This window comes from Fonsecaea erecta (genome assembly GCF_001651985.1).
Source record: "Fonsecaea erecta strain CBS 125763 chromosome Unknown Scaff5, whole genome shotgun sequence".
Taxonomy (NCBI): Eukaryota; Fungi; Ascomycota; class Eurotiomycetes; order Chaetothyriales; family Herpotrichiellaceae; genus Fonsecaea; species Fonsecaea erecta.
In genome coordinates, this window is record NW_017387248.1 from 2,325,920 (window position 1) to 2,350,550 (window position 24,631).

Below are 24,631 nucleotides of genomic sequence, written 5' to 3' on the forward strand. Positions count from 1 at the left end.
CCTTGAATCACGATCCCCACCATCGACTATTGCCTCTCACACCCTCAGTCTCGTATGCCGACTCTTCCTCTTCAAATTTCAATCTTTCCACGACCTGACGGGCCCGGAAACTCTTTACAAACTTCCAAGCTTCTGTGTCGGCCAGGTTCCACGCCTCTGCCACGCTGCGGATCTTGAGCACCGCCTCATCCTTACTATTAATGGTACTCCTTGCCTTCCGTAGGAGGTCAACCTCGATTGCCGCCTGCTCTTCTGTCGGCGGATCAGGGTCAGAGGACTTCTTACGATCGGCGGGAAGTCCAGCAGGAGTTTTGGCCCAACGCTCAGGTCCCGGGACCGGAGGCAAAGACTCACCATGAGACACGGTCGTTCGTGGGATGGGAAAGCCAAAGTGCCAGTCGAGATGCGTGAGCCAGTCTTCTGGGAATGGAGCAACTTCCTCCCTTGCTGGTCGAGCGTCATTAGTGGGCGACTTTGGTGGAGGGGGCGGTGGATTGAAAGACGCAGGGAAATGTTCTGTGGTAAACCACAAAGAACGACGACTGCCATATTCTGATGCCACCACATCCTTGAAGGCCACGACGCGGCTCGGACCTCCACGACCGTCTCCCAATAGGTCCCGGGTCACGGCAGTTATCCAAGCATCTCGTTCCGTGTGTCGCCGTATATGAGCAACGGATACGGCATCGGACTGGTTGGTCAGGGTGATCATCGTGTAAGGGTGGGGCACAACGGCAATCGTAAACAAGGAAGACGTATTCCTGAAAGAAGGAGCGGTCGTGATTCTCAATTTCGAGCCAGTACACGGGGAGCATTTCGGTTGGTTTGGCGGACAAGAGGACTGCAGGATAGAACTGGGACACTCCGCAAGCAGACGGGCCAGGTCCTTGGATGGCTGAACAAGCGTAAACGTGTGAGCTGCAAGTGGCTGCAGCACCGCAATTCCAGCACTAAAAGTGTTTTGCCATATGACATGAAGATGAGCGATCATGAGTTTGTTGAGCGAACGTCGACCCTTGTTCACATCTTTGGTAATCAATTCTGCCAGGATAGGGTATTTGGCAGCTATCGTCTTGGGATCATAATGGGCGAGTGATGTTGGTTGTTCGACCGTAAAGCGTCCCGAGTCGATAGCGTCCGTGATGGTCAAGAAAGAGCTCAATTTGACGCTGTCGAGGGCAGACTTGATGGCATCCTCGATTTGCGTCTTTTCCCCGGCAAATAGCCCAGTCCCCAAGCCCTTGAATTTGGTAAGTTGAGGATACTGCCCCCGTCGCAGGTGAGACAAAAGATCGTCATCGGCAGGGCCCATGGGCAAGCAGTACCAGCTGGCAAGCAAGCCGGTGCCCATATGCGCCCAAGCCAACCACTGCCGAAACTCTTGCTCCAGGACTGCGGGCATGCCCTTCGCGTGCAAGGTCGGGTAGAGCGGGTGGCTCATGGCCTCTGCATCCGTCAGAACCACCGGTCGAAACCCATGAGCCCACCAAGCTCGCCTCCATGTCAACAGAAACTCCTTGTCAATGCTCTTTGTCTCGTCGTCTCTTTTGATCGAAGTATCATAGAACGTGTAAATTGGCGGTCGCTCCGTTAGAGGAGGCAAGACGACTCGATCCTCATCGAGCGTGACAGAGGAGGAAAAGGGATTGAGCCATTTCCAATCGCTGTACCATGAACTGTCCCCATGCGTGCTGTTCTTTTGTTCAGGAGGTTTGTGCGCAGAGCTCTGGAACGACCAGCGGAGATTGGGGACTGTGAGTTTGGGTATCACGTCTCGGAGGGCCTCTGGGTATGGAATTGAATCGATTACGGCAGCGGTGGAAGGACTCGACGTCGAAGAGAGGATTATGAGGCCGCAAATGAAGACTGCCGCGGTGACGACGTACCGGGTGAAATGGCGCGGAGGCATCGTAGTGCAGGAAGAAGCGAATGACTGGCAAGAACCGGAAAGAGCAGGAAAAGAAAGACGAAGGCTTTAACGCACCAAAGGAAGGCTATTGCAACGACAGGAACATTTTGCGAGGTCGCAGTTGTTGCAGGATCGAGGGGACCCGACACCAGTTGGATGCCATCGTCGGTGCGGCATTTGAAATTGTGATGGCGTCGTCAAAGTCCGGGGAAGCAGGGCTGTCGGACAGCAATTGACCAATCGGAGAGAGATAACTTGCCAGATCCCCTGTGTGGTCCACCGTGTCTCGTGCACCGGTGAACGGTGCGTCTTCGGTAGAGTATTCGCCCAGCCACCTGCAAAGATAATTTTTCCAATTTCTTTTCCAAGCGTAGAGTCCGGTTGACTCACCTGGGGATCATTGGTTTTCTGCATCCATTCTCAATCATGGCTACAGAAGTTGCTCATGACGAGCACCTGGCCTGGTGGATCCAGCACCTGCAAGACCAAACCATTTCGCCGTTGACTAGAGACTACCCTGAGGCCACCGCGGAGAATGTACCCAAACGGCCTATCGAGGCGGCGGAGTCACTCGCAGCTCCGGCAACTACCAGAAATGCCTTGAAGAAACTGTCCGGTCTCGCATCGGTCACCACTGTCATCCAGACTGCTCTCATCGTGCTGGTGAGCAGACTAACGGGCGACGAAGACATCAGTATCGGCACTAATGCAAAAACTAACGGTCCTCCATTTGTCCTTAAAACAGCTGTTGCCGCCTCAGAGTCGTTCTTCCAGCTGCTCAAACAGGTGCAAGACTTATCCTCCGAGGCGGCAGACAAGATTGTCCCTCTTGCAGATCTCCAGACAAGCTTGAAGAGACCAGTCCTATTTCGCTTTGCTGTGTTCGACAGCAATGACGATGGTGCCAGCCTCCCCGGCAGTGCTGAAACGACCGACTTCCTGCTCTCTTATTCTTGCTCTACTGAAGGCGATCTTCGGATGACTGCACGGTACAACCAGCGTCTTGTCTCGAGTGCCAGGATCGCCTGCATCCTCGCCCAAATTTCGCAGCTGCTGGAAAATGTTGCGCTGGATGTCAATGCTCCTGTGGGTGGTATCGTGTTCGCCACTCCCCAGGAACAAGCTCTTGTACCCAACCCAACCAGCGATTTGGAGTGGTCGTCTTTCCGTGGCGCTATTCACGATATCTTTGCTGCGAATGCGGAAGCACATCCTGATCGAACGTGCGTAACAGAGACAAAATCTGAAGACGGTCCAGAAAGGAAATTTACTTACCAACAAATACACGAGTCTTCCAATATTTTGGCGCATCATCTCGTTCAATCTGGCCTGGAGAGGGGCGATGTCGTTATGATATACTCTTATCGAGGAGTTGACCTAGTAGTCGCCATCATGGGTATCCTGAAGGCCGGGGGCACCTTTTCGGTCTTAGACCCCGCCTATCCACCTGATAGACAAAACATCTATCTCGACGTCTCGAGACCAAGGGCTCTTGTCATTATAGATAAAGCCACTCAGGATGCTGGTGAGCTCTCAGAGAAGGTACGGGGCTTTATCAAAGACAATCTGAGCCTCAAGACAGAAGTTCCGGCTTTGCGTTTGCAGGATGACGGCTTTCTGCAAGGTGGTGACGTTGCTGGGAAGGATATTTTCGAATCGATTCGGCCGCTCAAAGCCAAAGGTCCTGGGGTCGTGGTTGGGCCCGACTCGATCCCTACCCTCTCTTTCACATCTGGTTCTGAAGGTAAACCGAAGGGTGTTAGGGGCCGCCATTATTCATTGGCATTCTACTATGACTGGATGGCAAAAATGTTCAACTTGTCTGATAAAGACAAATTCACCATGCTCAGCGGCATCGCCCACGACCCTATACAAAGAGACATTTTTACACCTCTGTTCCTGGGCGCACAGATTCTTGTGCCTTCCAAGAATGATATCCAGAATGAGCTGCTCGCCGAATGGATGAAGGATTATGGCGCGACAGTGACACATCTGACACCGGCCATGGGCCAAATCCTGGTCGGGGGTGCAACTGCAAAGTTTGAACAGCTTCATAACGCCTTTTTCGTGGGTGACATCCTGATTAAGCGAGACTGTCGATCCCTACAGAACCTGGCACCCAATGTTCGGATTGTCAACATGTGGGGAACGACAGAGACTTCTAGGGCGGTAAGTTATTACGAGATACCGTCGTGGAACGAAAGTGATGGCTTCCTCGATGGCATGAAAGACGTTATTCCTGTCGGCAGAGGAATGCATAATGTTCAGATGCTCGTCATCAACCGATTCGATCCAACCAAATTATGTGCAGTCGGCGAAATTGGAGAGATCTATATCAGAGCATCAGGACTCGCTGAAGGCTATCTGGGTACGCCCGAGCTGACGGCGAAGAAATTCGTAAACAACTGGTTCCCGGGCCATGAAAAAGGCCTGGAGTCGGATAAAGCAAGGTTTGAACAAAAATATAAGAACGAACCCTGGGCGCAGTATTACCTTGGGCCTCGAGACCGCCTCTATCGAAGTGGAGATCTGGGCCGTTACACACCAACAGGAGATGTGGAGTGCTCTGGCAGGGCGGATGATCAAGTGAAGATCAGAGGCTTCCGCATTGAACTTGGAGAAATTGACACTCACCTGTCCCGGCATCCACTGGTGCGCGAAAATGTCACCCTTGTGCGAAGAGACAAGTTCGAGGAACAGACGCTTGTCAGCTACATTGTCCCCCAGATGAAAGCATGGTCAGAGTTTCTCGCCGACAAGGGCAAAGAGGATCTCCCAGACGACGGAACTCTGATTGGGAGAGTCGAACGGTTCCAACTGCTCCAGACCGAGGTACAAGAATACTTGCGAACGAAGCTGCCTGCTTATGCTGTTCCTTCTGTCATAGTACCCATGAAAGCGATGCCTTTGAATCCCAATGGGAAGGTCGACAGGCCGAAGCTGCCCTTCCCAGACGCAGGAATCCTCTCAGCACGAACACGGCGGAAGTCTTCTATGATGCAGCAACTCACGGAAGGGGAGCTGACACTTGCGCACATCTGGGCCAAACTTGTTCCAGGCCTAATTCCGCGGACCATTAGACCAACCGACTCATTTTTTGCGATTGGTGGCGAAAGTATGAAAGCCCAGCAGCTCGCATATCAAGTCAGGAGGACACTTGGTGTAAATCTCCCCATCAGCAAGATATACAACCGGCATACGCTAAAGGAGATGGCCGCTGTCATCGATAATCTACGAGCAGCTGATTCTTTGGGGGGTGGCGGAACAGTTGAGGCTACAGACAGCACCGAAACCAACGGTGTTAAAGCTGAGGACCACTACGGTGATGATGCCCCGATCATGGCGAAGTCTCTGCCTCCCTCGTTTTCTCCTGCATCTCCCAATGTTCCTTCAGCGCCAGTGGTGTTCCTTACTGGGGCGACCGGCTTCTTGGGGTCGTTTATCTTGAAGGATCTGTTGGATCGCCAGAACCCTCAGGTGGAGAAAATCTTTGTCCTGGTCAGGGCCAAAGACGAGGCAATTGCACTATCCCGAATTAAAACCACCTGCCAGGCTTACGGTGTCTGGGATGACTCATGGCAATCTCGAATCCAGTGTGTCACAGGCGAACTGGGACCCACCCGACTGGGCATCTCTGATGCACGATGGAAGCAGATTGTGAACGAAGTTGACGTTGTCGTCCACAATGGCGCTCAGGTCCATTGGATCAATACGTACGAAATGCTCAAGCCTGCCAACGTTCTCGGCACCATTGAAACAATGAAGATCTGCGCCGAAGGCAAACCCAAGCTTTTTGCGTTTGTTTCCTCCACCAGCGTGCTCGACCACGAACACTTTGTCTTCGAGTCAGAACGTATCATCGCTGCTGGAGGCGAAGGAATCAGTGAAGAGGATGACTTGATGGGAAGCCGGAAAGGGCTGGGGACCGGCTATGGCCAGAGCAAATGGGTGGCAGAATACCTCTGTCGCGAAGCCGGACGGCGAGGTTTACGTGGCTGCATCATCCGACCCGGTTACGTGCTTGGCTCTTCCAAGACTGGTGTCACGAACACGGACGACTTCTTGATTCGCATGCTCAAAGGCTGCGTTCAGCTTGGTACACGGCCAAACATCAACAACACCGTGAATATGGTCCCAGTGAATCATGTTGCTCGTACGGTTGTGGCATGTGCTTTCCATCCTCCTTCTCCTCAAGGAGTCAGTGTGGCTCAGATCACTGGCCACCCGAGACTGCGTTTCAATCAATACCTCGCGGCACTGCAGACCTATGGCTATCGGGCTAATCTAACGGATTATGTCCCTTGGGCATCTTCGCTCGAGCACTACGTGAGTACGCACGGCGATTTTGCATTAATGCCACTCTTCACCTTCGTCGCCAACGACCTTCCTTCCAATACGCGTGCACCCGAGTTGGACGACAGCAATGCGGAGAAAGCACTTTACGCAGACGAAAAGTGGACTCGTGAAGATGTTAGCGCAGGAAGTGGTGTCACAAAGCGTGAGATCGGCCTTTATCTGGCATATTTGGTTCAGATAGGGTTTCTCCCGCCTCCAAATGCTGGCAATGATCAGGATGGAGTCAAGAGCTTGCCAGAAGTGACGGTATCGGATTCACAACGCAAGGCTCTAGCAAGCGTCGGTGGACGAGGTGGCTTGGCCTGAGTTGGCATTGAACATTGAGGTCATTGACGTGCTCATAGACTTGGTTAGAAGGCGCAAAGCCAGGGACCGGAAAAAGCGTGTATTTCTTTCGCCTCCTCCTATGCTCCAAACACCGATAGTCTGTTTGCTTATTCCCCGCCTTTGAGCACGAAAACGCTATCCTGCAACCTTTCCATTGGACATGCGACTAGATATCTCGAACTGAGTCCCGAGGCCCGAGCAGCGCAAAGGGAATGGCCTCGAAGCCGTTTCTATCATGCCACTTCCTGAGAGGACGGCATGGAGGGGCTTCTGCATGTGCCATGCTACGAGCCTAATCTGTTTGTGGAGACAGCGGTTTTCGCTCTGCGCTTGTGCTATGTTTGTGACCGTTTCAAGTCCTAGATTGCCGGTGGCAAGACCGCTTTTATACTGAATATTCGGCGTCATCCGAGGCCCAGCACTTGGTGATGACTGCTTCAACCTGAGGAACCTGCCGGTGGTACGGCTATCTACTCGCTGATGCACTTTACTTGTTTCGTCAACACCGAGGATGTACACGGTTAATCTTTCATTCTGCTTCCTCCCCCGACGAAGGGATTCCGTTATCTGAGCTACTTCAAAGTCTTGGTATATCTTGGTCTACACATCACTCTAATGAAAACCCTGGCGTGAAAACTTCATCCGTCGTTTGTTAGAGCAAAATGTCTGTCGAAACGCTTTCGGTTTCTCAAGTGCCTGAGCCTCTCCTTACCAAGTCTAGCAACTCCACGATTAAAGAGGTTGACGATGATTTGGGATTTGATCCGGATGCTCTCAAGGCCAAATACCTTGCTGAACGAGAAAAACGTATCCGTGCCAATCCCAACGGAGTGGAACAGTATCGTGCGATTGAAGGCTCGCTGTCTCATTATCTTGACGATCCATGGGCGGGACAAAATGACAAGCGCGAACCATTAGATATCTGCACGGAAGTCGTGATTATTGGCGCTGGCTACGGCGGCGAGTTGATGGCGCACAATCTCAAGCAGAATGGGATTGAAGATTTCAAGATCATCGAGAAAGGTGCCGACTTTGGCGGAGTTTGGTGGGCACATTTTACTATCTCGTGATTGCTTTCAGCTCTGACCTGTGGTGCTGTTAGGTATTGGAACCGATACCCCGGCGTACAGTGCGATATTGAGTCCTACGTCTACATGCCCATGCTGGATCACATCGGATACGTCCCCACGGAAAAGTATGCGCGAGGACCCGAACTGTTGCAACACGCACAGAAACTGGCCACAGAGCTAGGCCTTTACGAGAAGGCCATCTTCAAAACTGAGATTCTCAGCATTCACTGGCAAGAAGAAACTGCGACTTACTCGATCAAAACGAACCACAACGACAACATTCAGGCACGCTTCGTGGTAGGCGTTGCCGGGTCTCTACACCGACCGAAACTGCCCGGTTTCCCGGGGATTGAAACCTTTAAAGGCCATAGCTTCCATTCCAGCCGGTGGGACTACAAGTATACTGGCGGCGATGCCACTGGCGGAGCACTCGTTAATCTTACCGATAAGAGAGTTGCGATTGTTGGTACCGGAGCCACTGCCGTCCAGATTGTACCAAATATCGCACCATGGTGCAAGAAACTCTACGTCTTCCAACGAACGCCTTCGTCTATTGACGTACGGAACAACAGACCGACAGATCCATCTTGGGCCAAGACTCTCACCCAGGGATGGCAGAAAGAGCGAATGGATAACTTCAACACGATCGTCTGCGGCGGGCACCAAGACGTCGATTTAGTTAACGACGGCTGGACAGACATCATTCGCAACCTGTATCCGTCTCGAGACGCCGCGGGAACAATGAGCAAAGAAGAGATGGCCAGACGGCGACAGATCCTCGACTTTCAGAAAATGGAACAGATCCGCAAACGCGTCAATGCGATCGTCAAGGACCCTGCCACGGCCGAGAGCTTGAAGCCGTATTACAATCAATTCTGCAAGCGGCCCTGCTTCCACGACGAATACCTCGCAGCCTTCAACCGGCCCAACGTCCAACTCGTCGACACCAAAGGCCAAGGCATCGAACGGCTAACCGAGCACGGCGTGGTCGCCAACGGCGAAGAGTTTGAGGTTGACTGCCTGATCTACGCCACTGGATTCGAGCGCGCGACCAGCTGGAGCCACCGCGCAGGGATGGAGGTGTACGGGCGCGACGGGAAGCGGCTGGGCGAGAAATTCGCAGACGGGCCCAGCACGTTCCAGGGCTGGGTCAGCAAGGACTTCCCCAACTTCTTTATGATCACGACGCTGCAGGCCTTCATCACGGCGAATTTCCTACACACCACGGCCATCCAGGCCGAGCACCTCGCCTACGTGGTGGCCGAGTGTCAGAAGCGCCGCATCCGCTCCATCGAGCCCACTCAGGAGGCCGAGGACGGGTGGGTCGAAACCATCGTCGAATCCGGCGTCAACTCCCGCGCCTTCCACATGGAGTGCACCCCCGGCTATTACAACAACGAGGGGCAGATCACCCGCAAGCTGGCCAAGAACCAGTGGTACGGCGGCAGCGCGCTGTGGGTCATCAATATGCTGAGGGAATGGCGTGAGGCCGGCAAACTCGAGGGTCTCGCACCCACCTTTTGGCCGGAAAGCAATGGCTCGTAGGCTGCTCTGGCTGACTGATTGTCGGGTGTTTCTTGATTTACGGTCTTTGATGGCTTGTGTTGATAAATCTTCCAGGACTGGTTAGCTGCGGCAACAATAAGACATGAATTGGCAATTTCGAGCTGTTATAGGTGGAATTTTCGTGACTTTGCGTATATGCTCGGTCTGTGCTCAATGGCATTGCTCCCTTTCTGGACTTCCACGCTACGATTTGTTGACTGAAGACCAGCTAGGACGAGACATTCACGGTTTCACCGAACTATATCATTTTTTTATACACCTTCTTTCTTGCATCAACACCGCAGCCGGTCCACTCCACTCTATCAATAGAGCTTGACACTCAACTTGGACATGGCCTCACCTAGCCCGCCGCCACAAATAAACGCGGCCTTGTCGTCGCTAAACTCCGGCCGCTGCCGGTAATGAATGTTCTCACCACTGCATTCCGCGGCCTGCCCGGTCAGACTGCTATCGTCAATGAAACTCATGAACGCCTTGACGATGGTCGAGGCCGGTGTGATATACTCCTCCGGGCAGGTGAAGGAGTAAATCTTGGTCAGGGCCGTGTGGACGAGACCTGGCGAGACTCTGTCAGTAATTGCGTATTGGAAAGCCGGCACGCATGGACGGCAGGGTTATGTACGTGCCTGGACATATGCAGTTCACGGTGATGGGCTCCCCGAGTTCTTTGAGCCGGTCGCCCAAGGATCTCGTCAGTCCGACAACCTGGGAAAGTTGATTAGTTACATTCGTCACCACGCTATGAAATAAAATGTCTTCAATACCCCAGACTTGGCAGCCGAATACAGCGGCACGGTGCCCCCGGTGTAGATTCCCGCCATGCTGGATGTGAAGATGAGCTTGCCGGCCTTGTCGGGGTTCTTGCGGAAGAAGTGGAACGCTAGCCAGGCACAGTAGATGGGGCCGTAGAGGTCGATGTCGATCACGGCGGTGTTGGGCTTTGGGGGTGTGCCGTCTTCGCGATCTTCCTGCTGTGCGTAGAAGCTGATCCGGTCGCCGATGCCCTGCAGTGCTTACTTATTAGAATCCATTACATGCGCCGATTATTCTTCGTTCTGGAGGGGCAGAGAGGATCAAAATATTACAGCATTGCCGTAGACCGCGTCAAGGCGTTTCCATTCTTTCCACGTTCGAGCAAACGCCGCCGCTATCTCCTCGTAGTCTGCGACGTTTGCTTTGATGAAAATAGCTTGCGGTCCCAACTTCTTCGCGACGGCCTGTCCAGTCGCTTCGTTGTAGTCGACAATCGCTACATTCCAGCCCAGCTTCAGGAGATGCTCGACCACGGCAAGCCCCATTCCCGACGCGCCTCCTGTGACAAGGCATACCGGCGCACTGCTACGTGCATCACCATTGAGGGAGGCCATTGTTCTTAGTTATCGCCAACGGGAAAGGCAGTAAAGTATCTGAAAAGAGGAATCTCGTTGATACCTTCTCTCACATTTGCACCCTCTTCTTCCCATGGTTAACGTACCGCAATATGCTGGACGCGTTTAGTGATCACCTGGACGCGAAGTATCAGGCCGAGGGTCTTTGCGAAAAAGGGGTTAACCGGACCCCAGGTGTGAAGAAACCAACCCACCCACACCAATGCTCTCACCAAGCGAATGCACATGCCGAAACCCTGTTTCAACGGCGCGGGGACCGCAGAAGGGACCGGGCTATTAACTTGACCTCTTTCGGACATCAGATAACCGAGGGCTTTACTTGGGAGGAGCCGCGGCCACCTCTAACAGCTTTCTCTTTTATCCAAAGAGTTGATGTTGACTGACAGGTTGATCGGTCCACATTGACCATTGTTTTGCAAAATATTTGCACAGTCCGCATGGCTTGAATGGCTGGCGCAGGGCAACCGTTCGCGACCGGCGCAGCATTGGGTCTAGTTCTCGCAATTTCCATTAAGGCATGTCAGGAAATCAGTCCTCGCACAACACGACGGCCCCACCTGCTCATCCACGAGCAGAGGTCAAACGAGGTTCGAGAGAACGCTTTCGACGCTGAGGACAGTCAACCCCTACTCAGTCCACATGTGGAAATACGCCGTCGCAGCAACAGACATAGGGCACGCAGAGACTATGCCGCCGGGAATGAAGCGACGATGATCTCGGCCAGCAAGTACGTGAAACGGATTACGAGGCGCAAATGTTGGCATTATCTGAAGAAGAAGATGCTGCCCGTTTCGAGCATGACGAGCATTCGTGCGTCCTGATTATATTACCTTTGGCAACTAGTACGGAAACAGCGATGGTAAGTTAGGCAAGATGGGCGGACCGATACGGCAAAGTGCTTATTGTTTTCTACCAGGAGCCACTGAAGCTACCCAGAAATCGGACGTCGAGATAAGATTAAGGCTTGTCAGCCTATATGCTTCTATGGACTACGACCCAATATAAAATGTCTTTGTCTTTGTCCAGATATTACCTTCCCTGTAATCCTCCTGTAGAGCAGTTCACGCCCTGTTGAACCGTATCGGGTTACTGCAGCAGGAGTCTCTAATTTCATCGCAGCACCAGATTCTTCTCGGCTCCATGTAGAGTAGCCCCTGGATATTAGTCGGGTTGTGTTATACGCAGCATTGTCTTTAGCAGGATATGCCCGACTGCGCGTTGATTGGTTGATACCAACGGGTTCTCCATGAAGTACCCATTACGGAGGGACGCTAGCCGAATTAGGGACGTATTCCTCCAGTTTCCGGTGGAACTTTCTTCTAACCGACAATCCCCGCATTCCCATGGAAGAGCAAACCTAAGACTAACCCGAGGATAACTCGAACTATCGATATTGACAAAGACTTTCTTCCGTGAAAAGGAAGACAAGGAAGACAAGCTTGAGCGCTTCACGATACTGCTCCTTCAGATATCAAGTTTCCCCGCCATGCGTCCAACAGAGTCCCCGCCGTCGACCTCGTCACCATTGTCAGTATCGGATCGGCAGAGAATCAGTGCGCCAGGCCAAAGCGTTGATGTGATCGGGGCACAGTCGCGCGTGAAGAAAGGAGTCACCCACCGTCGAGCCACCCAGGCATGTCTCCGCTGTCGCTCACGCAAAGTCAGATGTGATGTCACCCACAAGGCTGGCTATTGCACCAACTGTTTGCTGGATGGAGCGGAATGCCGAGTCATCAAATGCAGACGTCGTGGCCACCGAACAAGTGAGCATTTTGCCCTGCAAGCTTCACGGAACTCCGACTCCACGAATGTCCGATCGACAATTGCCGGAGAAGGGGCATTCTTGCTTGAGCGACAGCTCGACACACCTGAAGAAACGAGACACTCGGTAAATGAATGGGAAGATCGCCATAGCCCTCGACCACGAGCCAGCCTCAGTAGCTTGCAACAATCGGGCCTGGATCGTGACGGTTCCATATCAAAAGACCCAGAGTCCCACGGCTTTATACTGTCCTTGTCGGAGCAGCCCGAGCTTCCCATCCCAAACGATACTGCTGAGCCGGAAGAGAGCCCCCCGGACAGGAACGATGGTCTGATTTCAGCCCCGTCCACACCATCGCCGCTTCCACAGGGTGCCCCAGGCTGGCACACAGCCTTGCCGGACTTTATCGAAGCATTTCCCCTGCGCAGCCCCAACGACCTAGAGTTCTTGAGACAGCGGTCGGTTTTCGTCTTGCCCCCGCCGCCGCTGCAGCACGTGATAATGGAGAGGTTCGCCGAGTTTGTGCATCCTCTTCTTCCTGTGGTAGACCTACCAAGGTTCCGAGAGGCGATATTTGGCGAGAAACCAGGACAGAGGGTGTCTTTGCTTCTCTTCCACGCCGTCATGTTCGCCGGGGTGGGAGCGGTGGAAAGTGAAGTCGTCCTCCGGCAAGCGTACATGAGCAAGACCACGGCCAGGCAAACATTTTACGAAAAGGCCAAGGTGAGCATACCAAAAGATGCCCTCTGAACATGTATACCTGACGGAATTACCCACCAGACACTGTTCGAATTGGAGACGGAGAAAGATCGCATGGTCATCTGTCAAGCCTCACTCCTGCTCATCGGCTGGGCCAGCAGGAGCAACCTGAAGGATGCCACGTATTGGCTCGGCACCGCTATTGCGCAAGCCCATGTTCTGAAACTGCACCGATCAGAACACGTCAGCTCGATACATCCCCTACCCAAGCAGCAGCGGAAGCGGAATCTTCGCCGGATATTGTGGTGGAGTATCCTCATGAAAGAGTGCGACCTCTGCATGTCCATAGGTCAGCCACCACGGGTGTGGCCGTTCGGCACGCCCATGCTGACCATGAACGACCTGGGTCTGGAGGAAACTGGAGCTCTCGGGATCGACAGCCTGGCTCCTCAGGCTCAACAAGCCCTCGATCCGCTTTCTCCCGCGCTTGCGATGGTCTGCATCTTAAAGGCTAAGCTGTGCTGGCACATCTACCGCATCATGCGCAATATCCACGAAGATCTTTCGCCCTGGGATGGTCAACCGTGTGCCAACCCGTTGCCTTTTTTGAGACAGTACATGGTTCAGGAGCTGTACCGATGGCGGTCGGAGATTCCGATCGAGCTGAACAGCAAAAATTTGCTTCGAGATGGTTTTGGTGGTGCTCCACGCAGTGTCGTATGGGCTGTATCGGTGGTCGAGATGATATATTGCGCCGCACACTTCCTCGTCCACCGGGACGGTATGCTCATGGATGATATATCAGAGCACGTCAGCCCAGACTCTGTCACTGACCGCTGCCCGCCCACCGACTATAGCCGGTGCTTTCTGCGCCAGGCGGCCAACGAAACAACTGAGCTACTGGAAGGGCTAATTAGCTGCGGACTGGCCAGGTTTCTCCCTCCATCATCCCTGATAAACATCTGCCTGGCTGCCTCGACCTTGTTCCGCGACGCCAACTCTGCCGACGCAAGCACGCGCAAAATCAACCTTCAGAAGGTGGACGTGTGTATCAAGGTCTTGAAGCTGCTTGCCGACATGGCGCCGAGCATGAGGGAGGTTGTAAACAAGATGCAGGATGCCAGAGCAGCCTTTCAAGGAAAGTCGGCTCGTGTGGTACCGCCCTTGAATTCCAGCTACGCACATTCGTCGAATGTGAGTCTGACGCACGCGAACCTGGAAGACAGAAGTGAGATAGACCATCAATCATTGTCTGGTAGCACTCTTGAAGTCAGCAATGCCGGGGCTGAGGACGGCAACGCCTCAAACGGCTATGCGGCACCAGTGTCGTACGAGTGGAATTTGGAGGAAGACTTTGGTCTCGCGGGACATGCATTACTAGATTTTGACCTGAACGGTTACACTTGGGCATAGGGTCTTACTACCCACGACAGCAGACTATGACCGACTGTATAACTTACTTCTACCTAGCAAGGCGTAGCCGAGGGCCTAGCAATGTAAATTGGAGCGACAAAGGAGGATATATTGTTCCATTCCCACACGAACTCTTCGGTTCATGGGAGAAAGCAACGAAATCTAATCATGAATCGGGTGGCCAACATGTACCCGAGCGTTATGATAAGCAAACCACAACTCATTATTTCCTCTCCCAGTTAGAGGTCCAGTAGATGGGAGAACTGACGGAGCGCGGGGAGAGCAAGGGACGAATCACCTTTCATCGAACGATTCGCCCATTCAGGTCCATGGCAAAGTTCTCAAAATATCCAAATTCGGCCCGAGGTCGCTCCTCCTTTGGATAGCACTGACCACGGACATACTACTTGCGGGTTTGTCTCTGTCCCGTGAATTTGTTGATAATAATGCGGGGAACGCAATACGAATGTGTGTGAAAAGCATATCACTGCCGTGCTGCCTTAGGTGAAAAGTTTGTTGACGGAGGACCTCCTGAGAATCTAGCAGAGCGCGAAGTGAGAATCCCCCCAGTCACTGTGCTTCTGACGTACAGGCGACCATGACGGATCTGAATATCACGGACGCCGATATAGGTAAGCAAGCAAGCCAATTACCCTTCCCACCAGGGACGATAGTAAGGAGCGAGGAGCAAGCCATGATTTTCACAGCTGACACAACCATCCCCAAAAGGCGACAAGCTCCGAGGGAAGACGGCCGTAGTCACGGGTGGCTCGTCGGGGATCGGACTCAGCATTGTCCAGAAGCTCGCGACGTCGGGAGTGAAGGTCCTGGTCGGGGACGTCCAGCCGTTGCGGGAGACTGTCGAGGGCGTGCAGTACATGCCGACGGACACGAGCCGGTGGGAGGACCTCCTCAGTCTCTTCAAGCGCGCGGTCGCGGACTGGGGACGCATCGACATCGTGATCCCCAACGCCGGCATCGGCGACAAGGGCGACTTCTTCGACAAGGTTGACGACCAAGGGGATCCGATCAAGCCGGCCTTCGACTGCCTACGCGTCACGCTGATTGGGCAGATGTACACGGTTAAGTTGGCTATGCACTACATGCGCCGACAGGTGCCGCAGGGCGGGGTGATTGTGTCGACGGTGTCTCGCGCAGGCTACGTGGCCGAGAGCATCCCGGTCTACGGGGCGGCGAAGCACGGCATGGTCGGGTTGATGCGCGCGCTGCGACCGCTGACGGGGACGTGGAACATCCGGATCAACAGCATCGCGCCCGGGATCACCGACACGCCGGCCCTGCGCACGCTGCCGGACCTGGTGCCCAAGCTGTGGAGCAGCGGCGTCGTGCCCATGAACACCAGCGCCGAGTGTGCCCTGGCGGCGGCATTTCTGTGCGCCGACGAAAGCTACAACGGCTGCACCATCTTCATCAACGGCGGCAAGTACCGCGAGGTCGAGAGCGGCTATCAACGCCACCTGAAGGACATCATGGGCGATGATCCGCGCTTGAGCATGACGCCGGAAGAGAAGAAGATTCTAGGTGAGGAGATCTACTCCTGTGTACTCGGAGTGCGTGCTGACACTCCAGGGAAGAGGACATCTTTACGCCGAGTAGCAAATACTAAGGCGAGAACTAGCGGGATTGTATTGGGTGCAGACAGTCATATATTGAGGCTGTGAACTTTTTAAGCTGGACGCGAAGACCGGATCGTTTCAGGAGATGCTATATCGATTCTGAAAAAGCCTCCATACTCTGCCGGACGACTTATAGAAGAGTCTCTTTTTATCCAAGATCAGATGGCAAAGACCAAATATTGAAATAAGGACGAGTCTATATTGTCGTGGTCAGGGATCGGTTCCATTACACGTGTATGTTCCTCCCAGATGGACTCATTGCATCTTGAATACAGACTAGACGTAGAAGACACTTCCCCTCAACAGCTCACTGTGCAGGTGAGGATGGTGGCACTGAAGTATAGGGTGTCCTTCAGAGCTCTGGGATCCTCTGCAAAAGGGGATAGAAGGCAACACGCCCAGAGGGAACTGGATCTTTCAGAATAGCAGAGAAGACTATCTGCTGCAACGAATCGTGACGGATCCTTCTCCATTCTATCCTCGACATTGGGATCGTCTTCTAACAGTCCAGAAACCACAAACGAGACGGTTGAAGGGGGGAAAGTGGGCTCTTTTATGACACGGGCACCATCCACGTCGCGAAGGGGATTCTCGCTACTGATGAGATAAATGCACAGAGACGTAACGATCGAGCCCAATCCAGGAATGCCAGTTAAAGCTATCCTCCATTGTGCAGAGCCTTGTGAGGATCTAAGGTTCCACAGAGCATCACTCTTCCCCGTAGTCGCAGACGTGATACCCTCGGGCATGTTTCTGCCGCTAATCTTTAAAGATAAAGGACGGAATGAACAACAGTCAAATATCAGGTATTGTATCCAGATCCGAGGCGAGGCTACTAGGCTGTATGTATTTAGCCAACTAAGGGGATGGGGGCGTCGGACCGCGGTAACTCGGCATCACCACCAGACCACTGCTAGGAACGGGTGATAGTAATTTCTATCTTGGAAAGGGAACAAAGCACAGTTCCAACGGAGTCTCGGACACTCTATACCGAAAGGACCCGTTATTACTGGTAATGATGAGCTGAATTAAGGATGGGACATGCTATCGCAGCATATGATGGTGCTGGTGGTGGTGCTGCATTGCATCGTAGTCCACTCATTTTAGCCAGGGCATGGTTCCTCCTCTGCAGTGCGTCAAGTACATAATAATCAAGCCATGATCCGGGGGTGTTGTGAAAGTCCCCTTGCGACTCACTCACTGACTGCATGGCCATATTCAACCAGCCCCAGAGCTTGAGTACATAATACTGTAACTAATGGTTTGAAGCTGCCGAGAACTTACTATGGTATTTCTTCTTCGATGCTGATGTCAGCCCCCGTAGTCCACATGGCCAGGAGGGGATCGATTTCTCAAGCGTTATTATTACGTTGCACGCTCTAAGCCTGATGGGGTTCTGGTTAATTGATACAAAGATCCCTGTCGGAAGAGTCAGTCGCCGAGGTGTATTACGACGAAGGGTTGTTGTTGACACGGCCAAATTGACTCGGCCACATCCAGCTGAGAGCGTACCAGTAATCCAGCTCAGAGCGTACCAGTAATCCAGCTGACGGACGGTCGCCTTTCCGGTAACACTGCTCGTGCTCCGTCGTGTCTTTGACACACACACATTGCCTTCCTTCCCCCCTTAAGCCGAGCTAGCTGCTGGGGGCTCGTGGATTTCAACTTAATCGGCTGTGGTCACGATTGTTATTGGGCGTCGGATACTGTACCGTAAATTCCCAGGGCATCTTGGTTACATCCATCAATCGACCACTCCACGTTTTGTTGTTCAAGGATTTTTCACAGAAGAACGGTGGAACTGAAGGGCAACAGAACATGGCGACCAGCAGAGCGTCCACCCAACAAATGTAGGCGTACACTCTTCTCGTCCTGAAGCAACTCTGAGATTTGGCATTAACCACCGCCGTGTAGCTCCTCTGCATACTATGATCCCACCCGGGCCGATGCATCATCCGTGGACCCGCGGTACGTGATGAAGGGGATCGACTTCTCCCTCCCACTTAGGGACCGTGTGATCGAGTACCAGAAGAACTTCCTGGCGGACCCCAACTTCGACGGCTTCGACGCGTACGCGCTGCGGAACAACGTGCGGTGCATCTCGGTGACACCCACCCGGACAGAGTGGGAGCTCGACATCCTCCCGCACCTCTGCAACAAGGGCGGCAAGCTCCACGGTGGTGCGGCCGCCACCATCATGGATAACCTGACCACGACGACCCTCATCGCGGGAGCGAGGCCGGGGTTCATGGACGTCGGGCACGTGAGTCGTAACCTCAACGTGACCTATCTCCGGCCGGTCGTCGAGGGCGCGACGGCCAGGGTGGTGTGCGAACTGGTGTCGGGCGGCAGGACACTCGTCAACATGAGAGGCGAGATGCTCGTCGACGGCAAGGTCTGTGTCACATGTCTCCACGACAAGGTCTTCTTGCGTCCGCCACCGGAACCTGCCAAGCTGTGATCTTCGCTGGGCTGAGTTTGATGATTGGGCAAAGGATTGGTGAGATGGCAAATAGATAGACATGGACCAAAGGATCAAATCGAATCTGGCCTCTGGGACAACAGGGGAGACCGTTGGATGAATGAATAGATCGTCAATGTTTGGGAGAGGCTTTCCTGGCGACAGGCGCTCAGATAATAGAGTTATGATAGATCATGTCATGAAGATTTGGTTACGGTGTGTTTAAAGGCCACCGTCAACAGGAAACGGACATCGAGTACAGACTGCATGTTAAATATCTATGTATCTTTGAGAAGATATGAGCCCGAAGCTGGTTGAGGCTGACGTGAATAGACCTCCCCACCAAGGACGACTAAAAGAGTGCGTATCGAGGTATCAGATATCTCCGTTGGCCATCCCGCGTGATAACTGAATTCGTGGCATCTGCAACATGAGTCATGTGGCGAGAGGCAGTATCTCACAGCCTTGTAGAGCCACGAACACTGAAAGGTCCAAACGACTCCTGTTGTAACTCTACCAGGTAAGGTCACTTTCACTTTCAGCACCTCGGAAGAATTCCAAGCGGAAGCGGTCCTTGACATGCCAGGAGAAAAGAATTCATACCCTTGGTTTGCTGATGAGAAAATGACTGGTGATCGGATACCAAGTTGAGGTCCTCAAGCAACCAGCATTCTTACCATGATGCCTCACTTTTTAACTTTGGACAAGCCTCCACTTTCCAGGTTGTTTGCTAGGAACCAGACATGAAATGAACTCACTAAGTTTATGTCTGGCACAGAACCAAGAGCACTATCCCGAAGTATCTGAACCACACCACACTTTGGCCTGGGCGAGCTGGGGAATAAAGGGGTAGGTCCTGGCCTCTCACCGCAGAATGTTGCACATAAAAGGCTCCCTATCTTCCCTGCTTCTGTCGGGCTCTCACTTCTGGCAACCTCACCCGTGACGAAGCAACAGTCCTCAGCAAAAAGATAACATTTCCTAAATCACCACCTTTGCGATGGGTGCAGCCGCTTCGGCGGCCAGGGGCGCCGCAGTAGTTGGCGCAGAGGTCGCTGCCGTCGGAGCTGAGGCCGCAGAGGCAGTGGTGATGACCGGCAGCGCCGCAGCTGCAGACGTCGGGTTGGTAGGCAGAATGGCCGCATCTTCAGGCTCAAGCGAATATTTTTCGGCCATGGGAAGCATGGCGTCGGATTCTTCAGCCCTCCGAGCCATGGCCGGATCAGAAGCATCAGGGCTGCGGGGACCACAGCAGTTGGATCCTATTTGGTTCGGCCCACAAAGGCCGCGCTCAGTGCCTCCATCATTCAACAAAGGAAGGCCATGGGACGGAGCAGGATTCAGAGGCCACCCTGCATCGGAGGGAGGAGCGTACAGAAACTGGAATCCTTCACAGCACGAGGCAGCCGCCATGACTGGAGACTACTGGCCCCCCGGCAGACCCCGCGGCGGAGTTCGAGAGCTCTCGGCCGATTCCTCCCTCTCATCGACCTCGACCAACCCAGAATTCATGAGCAATGCCAAAGGAAAACAGACCGCCCATGATTGGTACTTGGACGAATCCGTCTCCTCGACCGGAGGGACAGCAGGGTCGTTCTCGTCGGGGGAAGTCTCGGGCCCAATTTCCAAGGGGTGGTCGACCGAAGCGGCAGATGGTTCCGGCTCCGAGCTTTTCCCCGGGTCATTCTCGGAAGCTCGAACGCCATCACAGATATCGTCGAACGGGGGGACAGTGGGTTCGGAACGGGGCCCTCTGACAGATTCGGAGGAATGGCTCGCATCGGAGCATTCCACGGGCACTGTCGTCCACCACACTCCTCCAAATGGACCTGCATCTATGGAAGCGATCGATGGATCGGCCGAATGGCTGGACGACACGGAGCGGATGATGACGGGATCAGAGGAGATAGAAGGAGAGGTAATCTATGGCGGAGATCCACTCCGACCCTCCGGAGAGTCGACAGGAAGTGTAGTTCACCACCCGCCACCGGCAGCGGCGCCACAAACAGGGCCAAAAAAGTTCAGGAACTGGCAAGACTTGTGGACCGTCGACGACATCTTGTCCTTTCCGGAGGAAGCAAGATTCCATGTGCTCAGAGGTGCGGAAAAGCCCGCGGCGATTCCCTACCGGCCGACGCCCGGGCCGGTAGAACCAAATGTAAAATCGTATAATGGCTTTGGAAAGGCGGTGCGGGCATATATCAAAAAGGAGGGCATCTTCACAGGAGAGGAGGTTTGCATGCTCTTCGGCCGAAAGCCGGGGCAGCTGACGGGCGCAGAGTTCCTGGCTAAGATAGGAAAGCCGGTACGCGCCAGCAAGGGGGCAAAGCTCAACGCCATGTCAGGAGAAGAATTTGCCAAGTTGTCCGGGCGGGAACTGCAGAAGCTGACACCAACATTTTCGAAAGGCGAACTCAAAACAAACGCGGTTCTCTCCACGATCACTGCCGGGGTTTTGGCAGGGTATGGCTGGGGCGTTGGTAGGGGAGTGACCCTCGAAGCCGAACAGAGGGAGAAGTACAAAAACGTGCACAAACGCGCCGAGAGCGATTCTGCCTCACCAGCGATGGCCCGGCCACACATGGCACAGACAACCCTCGTCGTCACCCAAGGCTTGACTTGGACGTACACGGACCCATTGCCGGCGCTGGGCATTTACACCTCCAACGACACCACGTCTTCGATGTTTGATGGGGATTATATCACCGTGCCCATGTCGACTGGCGCCGAGTATGCCCTGACGTTTCCGCCCGAAGTGCAGCGGATTCATCTCACCAATGTTAGCCCTCGGCCCATTTGTGTGGCAGGAGTCAATCTCACGACCACGGACAGTAACTGGGTGAGCTTGAGCGGCAACCTGGGGGCGCATTTCGGATTCGAGCACTATGAGACGGGCCATCAAGTCATGAATGGGTCGACGTCGTGCACCTGGATTGACCACAGCACAGAGGGGATCGGGATTTCTGGGCTGACCTTTGAGTTGGTCCTTACTAGTGATGATGTTCCTCGCGGTGAAAATGACACCGTGCCTTTGCTCTGGCTCTCAAACGAGACTTCCCCAGAAGACGTTGCAAGCAGCCAGGAGCCCTTTGACTTCAGTGAGCACTTGGTCAAAAGTCAGTTGACCAAGTCGAGCGCAAGACGCCTGTGTGAAAACGCGGACACCGAAGGCCCCCACTTTGTGAGTCTGAACGAGAAGTTGTATTGCGACATGGAGACTCGAGAAGTGTATCCGACCTGCGGTGCCAAGGCTGAAAGCGGCGTGTGCTTTGATATGAACGAGGACAAGCTTGTCGAGGCAGAGGACATCACGGAGGAATCCGAGGACAAGGGAGAGGACGAGGGAGTCCGTGGTTCATTTACCAAGCGGCGGGTCGAGAGAGCAAGGAGGGCCAAGGTGGTGAAGAGCTTCAAGCATGTGCATGTGTGGAATTGAGACCTTGGAGGGACGGAGCCGAAGGGAGAGATAGGAGAGTTCCAGAGACAGGAGGAAGCTAATTAGCTGAGAGTTAGAGTGAAAGTGAAAGTGAAAGTGAAAGTGAGAGTGAAAGTGTGAGTGAAAGTGAGAGTGAGAGTGAGAAAGCAGATAGCAGAGACGGAGAGGTACTCCGTACTTACTGTACGATCGTACAACTGAAGCTGAAGCACAAAACTGAGAAGTCACTGAAGTGAGAGAAAAGTGAAATGCTTGGCAGCGCCACAAGCGCCACAATACGTAAATTACCGGCGGTCTCCTGCTCTCCGTCACACGACACTAGTCCCCAATCGGAAGGATGCCCCGCTCCCAATACACGTACAATACATGCGTCATACTCTCACTTGTCACCCAGCTGTGCTGTGGCACCGGTGACTTCATCAGGACCGGCGGACGGCGATACATGACACGGTACGGAGTATTATTGCTTTTCTCGCCAGGCAGCATTCAATTCAATTCTCTTCCATATGTACAAACAAACTCATTCGACAAAATCCTGGAACCTTTAATAAATCCTTCCCTCTGCCCCCATCCATTGCCATTCCTTCGCCCCTCTGCTTACTGAAGATCCTCTCTGAAACTATTGTGTCTGCCTGTGTGGCCAACTCCATCAAAATGTCGACCACCTCCTATGGCTATTATGACGAAAAGGCGGCTTTGATCGAGGTCCTTCCTGCACCAGCAATTGCAGCACCTCCAGCAAAACGAACCAGCCTCACCACCCGTCTGCTCCAACTGGTCGTGGCCGTCTTGGGCGCCGTTGTGCTTTTCCAGGCGCTTGCTGCCGTCTTTGGTTTTCAGTCTGCTGGTCTTCCGAGACCGTGCCACGGCATGAATGACCTAGTTCCTGGTTATGGCCAACAGCTGTTCGACGATGATGGCCACCATCAGCACCCGTTCCCTCCCATTGACGACTGGAAGCCGTTCAACGGGACCACCCATTTCGAATTCGAGCCTTCTCAAGCCAGCGGCCTCTCCGTCAGAGGAGCACATGTGTTTGGGAAAGTCGTCTTTGAGACCTCCAAGCTGTCCAACAAGGTCGTGATTGATCTGGACATCAAAACTAACAAGGAGGACAAAGAGGGCGAGGTCACGATCAAAGAAGACAAGGGCCATCTCGCCATCAACACCCCGTCCGCTGGCAAGCTCAAGACCCACACTGCCGCCACTATCCAGATCCCTTCCAACATTATCGGCGAATTTGCTCTTCCGCGTTTCGAAGTCGATGCCCCTCGCCACATGGTCGATTTCAGCCAACTGCCTGAGTCCCTGGAGATTGGTTCCTTCATCGTCCGACTGGGCAAGGGCTTTGTCAAGCCTGGCCCAGTGCACACCAACACGACCCAAGTTTTCATCGGTCGCGGCGCGCTGCGCGGCACGCTGACCCACGCCCGCAACGAGACGAATATCGACATCGGCCATGGCAACGTGACACTCGACATCCCCTCCATTTCGGCGGGTAATGAAGGCTCAACCCACATTAAAATCGGCAACGGCCATGTGAACGGCACCCTGGCGGTCTACAACGCGACCCACATCAACATCGGCAGCGGCGCCATCTACATCAATGCAGCCTTCAAGTCGGCCCCGTCGCGAGCCACGCTCTCGACCCGCATCGCCTCCGGCAATTCGCGCGTCTTTGTCGACTCAATTGCCGCGAATCGCCTTTTCGAAGCGTTCCACAGCTCGGCCGTTGGGGACCAACTCATCACTTATCCCGCAAATTTCCAGGGCACGGTCGACGCACGCGGTATCGTCGGGGACATCAAGCTCGAGGGTAAGGACCTGGCCGTGGAGAAAGTCATCGGCGGCATGGTGGGCCGACAGGGTGACAGCGAGAGAAACTCGGTCAGCGTCAAGACGGCCAAAGGCAAGTTGGACATTCTCGTCGGGGACGAGCCGACGGCGGAGTGGAGCCGCAACTACTGAGCATTTGCTTTGTGAGCTGCGACTCTTTGATGATGACCACGCTCGCTGCAAGGGAGAGGACATGATGAATGTTATGTATGATGTATACTGATCAAGCAAGGCCTGGGATATCTATCAACAAAACGGGAGGGGGGAACACAAACATGGGGCTGTGAAAATGGAACCAAAAACCAAAAGGGTACAACAAAACAACAAAAATGGGGAAGTCATGGCAGGCTAAGGTAAGGTCAGGTCAATAGATCCAGTTGACCCCTACCTACCTATTTACTTACTTGGAGCTATGGCTAGCGAGGCTAGTGAGACTGGATTCTGGGGAGATACATGCCAAAATTTTAGTCACTGCACACACACACACACACACACACAGCCCTTACTTATTACATTATGTACAACCAATCATTCACCAGTTGTGAAAAGGTGTCTGTCTGTTCGCTTTCATCCTCTTCGCCTTGTCCTTGTTTCATGCCAACATGTTCTTGATCCTGTTCTTGCTTCAGCTTATATGTATGTATGTGCAACCTTGGGCCCTCACTCTCTCCCCCTACTCAGTATGTATCCCTGTTCTTCCTTGGCGAATAAAGATGCCCTATTGCCTATCGATTATAAATGCCCATGCCCATATTCTCCGTCCGTCTTAGA

At 53.6% G+C, this 24,631-nt stretch overlaps 10 protein-coding genes across 10 annotated transcripts; 7 read left to right on the forward strand and 3 right to left on the reverse strand.

Annotated features, from left to right (window-relative positions):
- Positions 1-7: 7 nt before the first annotated feature.
- AYL99_06901 (hypothetical protein) lies at positions 8-1,909 on the reverse strand (the record flags this gene model as incomplete). The annotated part of the gene is made up of 1 exon (XM_018838410.1): positions 8-1,909. One exon carries the CDS (start codon positions 1,907-1,909, stop codon positions 8-10), a length of 1,902 nt encoding a protein of 633 aa, XP_018692970.1.
- A 426-nt stretch (positions 1,910-2,335) lies between these two features.
- Positions 2,336-6,571, forward strand: AYL99_06902 (L-aminoadipate-semialdehyde dehydrogenase; the record flags this gene model as incomplete). Its single annotated transcript, XM_018838411.1, has 1 exon — positions 2,336-6,571. The coding sequence occupies one exon, from the start codon at positions 2,336-2,338 to the stop codon at positions 6,569-6,571; it is 4,236 nt and encodes a 1,411-aa protein (XP_018692971.1).
- Positions 6,572-7,254: 683 nt separating this feature from the next.
- AYL99_06903 (hypothetical protein) lies at positions 7,255-9,207 on the forward strand (the record flags this gene model as incomplete). Its single annotated transcript, XM_018838412.1, has 2 exons — positions 7,255-7,637; positions 7,695-9,207. The coding sequence occupies 2 exons, from the start codon at positions 7,255-7,257 to the stop codon at positions 9,205-9,207; spliced, it is 1,896 nt and encodes a 631-aa protein (XP_018692972.1).
- A 323-nt stretch (positions 9,208-9,530) lies between these two features.
- Positions 9,531-10,595, reverse strand: AYL99_06904 (hypothetical protein; the record flags this gene model as incomplete). Its single annotated transcript, XM_018838413.1, has 4 exons — positions 9,531-9,784; positions 9,861-9,933; positions 9,993-10,232; positions 10,314-10,595. 4 exons carry the CDS (start codon positions 10,593-10,595, stop codon positions 9,531-9,533), a joined length of 849 nt encoding a protein of 282 aa, XP_018692973.1.
- A 1,507-nt stretch (positions 10,596-12,102) lies between these two features.
- On the forward strand, positions 12,103-14,490 carry AYL99_06905 (hypothetical protein; the record flags this gene model as incomplete). The annotated part of the gene is made up of 2 exons (XM_018838414.1): positions 12,103-13,101; positions 13,159-14,490. The coding sequence occupies 2 exons, from the start codon at positions 12,103-12,105 to the stop codon at positions 14,488-14,490; spliced, it is 2,331 nt and encodes a 776-aa protein (XP_018692974.1).
- A 598-nt stretch (positions 14,491-15,088) lies between these two features.
- AYL99_06906 (hypothetical protein) lies at positions 15,089-16,117 on the forward strand (the record flags this gene model as incomplete). Its single annotated transcript, XM_018838415.1, has 3 exons — positions 15,089-15,122; positions 15,220-16,032; positions 16,086-16,117. 3 exons carry the CDS (start codon positions 15,089-15,091, stop codon positions 16,115-16,117), a joined length of 879 nt encoding a protein of 292 aa, XP_018692975.1.
- Positions 16,118-17,945: 1,828 nt separating this feature from the next.
- On the forward strand, positions 17,946-18,588 carry AYL99_06907 (hypothetical protein; the record flags this gene model as incomplete). The annotated part of the gene is made up of 2 exons (XM_018838416.1): positions 17,946-17,977; positions 18,042-18,588. The coding sequence occupies 2 exons, from the start codon at positions 17,946-17,948 to the stop codon at positions 18,586-18,588; spliced, it is 579 nt and encodes a 192-aa protein (XP_018692976.1).
- A 921-nt stretch (positions 18,589-19,509) lies between these two features.
- On the reverse strand, positions 19,510-19,803 carry AYL99_06908 (hypothetical protein; the record flags this gene model as incomplete). The annotated part of the gene is made up of 2 exons (XM_018838417.1): positions 19,510-19,512; positions 19,579-19,803. 2 exons carry the CDS (start codon positions 19,801-19,803, stop codon positions 19,510-19,512), a joined length of 228 nt encoding a protein of 75 aa, XP_018692977.1.
- A 196-nt stretch (positions 19,804-19,999) lies between these two features.
- AYL99_06909 (hypothetical protein) lies at positions 20,000-22,024 on the forward strand (the record flags this gene model as incomplete). The annotated part of the gene is made up of 1 exon (XM_018838418.1): positions 20,000-22,024. One exon carries the CDS (start codon positions 20,000-20,002, stop codon positions 22,022-22,024), a length of 2,025 nt encoding a protein of 674 aa, XP_018692978.1.
- Positions 22,025-22,678: 654 nt separating this feature from the next.
- AYL99_06910 (hypothetical protein) lies at positions 22,679-23,992 on the forward strand (the record flags this gene model as incomplete). Its single annotated transcript, XM_018838419.1, has 1 exon — positions 22,679-23,992. The coding sequence occupies one exon, from the start codon at positions 22,679-22,681 to the stop codon at positions 23,990-23,992; it is 1,314 nt and encodes a 437-aa protein (XP_018692979.1).
- Between the last annotated feature and the right edge of the window lie 639 nt (positions 23,993-24,631).